Raw genomic sequence first — 1,803 nt, 5'->3', positions numbered from 1 at the left:
AGACAATGGCTGTGGAAACCCTAACCCACTGCCTGGCACATAATAAATCAAGGCAGTTTCTAGAAAAGAAAAGGAGGGAACTTTAAAAGTGTGGGAAGAGAGTACTTGGCAACTAATGATTTGGCGAGCATATCAAGGAGAGCAACAACAAGCTGAAGGTCATTCTTAGAGTTTTGCCCTTCATAACTATGAAGATGGAGAGATGCCATTAACCACATTAAGCCTGGTAGGTAGTACTGGGAAAGCAATGGGCTGGTAAACAAGTAAGTCAGGGAGAGATACTGATATGATACATTTGGGTTGAGATTATGCAAAATATCTAGAATTGAGATTATGCAAAATATCTATGGATAGACGCAGGGAGAACATATAAATGCACAGATAAGAGTTAAGCAGATAATCTTGAGTATCTAGATGCAAAGAACAGAGGAGTATAACCTTAGAAATTGGTACCTTTCTTTAACAGACACCTTTGGTTAGGTTTTTCCCTAAAGTCAAAATTCCTGGCAGTAAATCCTTGACTTGTGTGTCTGCTTCCCACTCAGAGGCTTAGAACAACTGTTAATGTTTATAATACCCTGTTTCCAAAGGTAAGCAGAAGACAATGAAAAGAGAAGGTAGCACAGACAAGAAAGATAAAACTGAGAAACAGTAGCAGACAGCAACTGGCACCAGAAGAGTAGAGACAAGGCACATGTTCACATCAAAGATGAAATGCCCCTGTTCTCTTGGCATATATCCTAACCTTCTGTGTAACACAGAAGTGGGAAATTTCCCACTTCAGTCACTGTTTCTCTACCAAATATAAAAAAATGACCTTTAGGTACTCAGCTAAAAAAGAATGATCAGGTGCTTAACCTACAGCCGTCTTTTTGTGGGTAGATTGAGGGCTTTTTTTCTTTTTGTGTTTAAGATGAATAAGCTTGTTGCTTTTCTACTTCTGAAAGTGAAATATCAAGCCATAGTGGTTTTAAGAAGTCCATTGGCAGCTAGGCACGGTGGCTCATGCCTATAATCCCAGCACTTCGGGAGGCTGAGGCGGGTGGATCATCTGAGGTCAGGAGTTCAAGACCAGCATGACAAAATGGTGAAACCCTGTTTCTACTAAAAATAAAATAACTAGCTGGACATGGTGGCGCCTGTAATCTCAGCTACTCGGGAGCCTGAGGCAGAAGAATTGCTTGAACCCGGGAAGTAGAGGTTGCAGTGAGCTGAGATCAAGCCATTGGACTCTAGCCTGGGCAACAAGAGCAAAACTCCATCTCGGGGCGGGGGGCGGGGGGGGGCAGACGTCCACCAGCAGCAGCCAGGGAAAGACAAATCCCAGTTCTTCCTTAAAACAATGACTTGGTAACAAGTTAGATTTTTTTTCAAAGCTAGTCTAAGGCATGTTCAAAAATTTAGTTCCATCTGGGGTTACAAAGGTCATCCCAAATTCTACTTTTGTCCAGGGCAAACCTTTAACAAGGTGGTCCAAATTAATTCAGATACCACAACATTTTCTTTTTGGACCGTGTAAGATTTCATCTGACTAGAATGTCTGTCAGCCAGAATATACTGTCTTTCTTGGAGATGAGCTGAAAACAAACCATTCTAAGAGAATTTAAGCAGAATTTTGAGCAAAGAACTGTTGCAAAATCCACTTCTAATCCTAGTCATTTTGTGAATAGCCAAGAGCAGGAAATAAACTTGTTTTCATTCCATTTAGCTAAAATGATTTCTCATAAGACAAGACCCTTTCCCAATCACCACCAAAAAGTCTCTAAACTTAGATTCTGTTACATAATTTTATTATTTTTTTCT

At 40.4% G+C, this 1,803-nt stretch overlaps 1 protein-coding gene across 44 annotated transcripts in view; it reads right to left on the bottom strand.

Moving 5' to 3' along the window:
- The window catches only part of ABI2 (abl interactor 2), a 121,956-nt gene that overhangs the window by 28,293 nt on the left and 91,860 nt on the right, over positions 1 to 1,803 (bottom strand). The window contains exon 10 of one of the 44 annotated variants that reach the window (XM_037741474.1): positions 1,459 to 1,577. The exons of the other annotated variants lie outside the window; for them this stretch is intronic. Coding sequence (XP_037597402.1) covers positions 1,459 to 1,577 — 119 coding nt within the window. The remainder of the gene's footprint in view (positions 1 to 1,458; positions 1,578 to 1,803) is intronic. 44 annotated transcript variants of the gene reach the window in all.

Source organism: Cebus imitator, unplaced genomic scaffold, assembly GCF_001604975.1.
Source record: "Cebus imitator isolate Cc_AM_T3 unplaced genomic scaffold, Cebus_imitator-1.0 Scaffold101, whole genome shotgun sequence".
NCBI lineage: Eukaryota > Metazoa > Chordata > Mammalia > Primates > Cebidae > Cebus > Cebus imitator.
The sequence above is the reverse complement of the archived record's forward strand: the minus strand, read 5'-3'. Positions and strand labels throughout refer to the sequence as shown.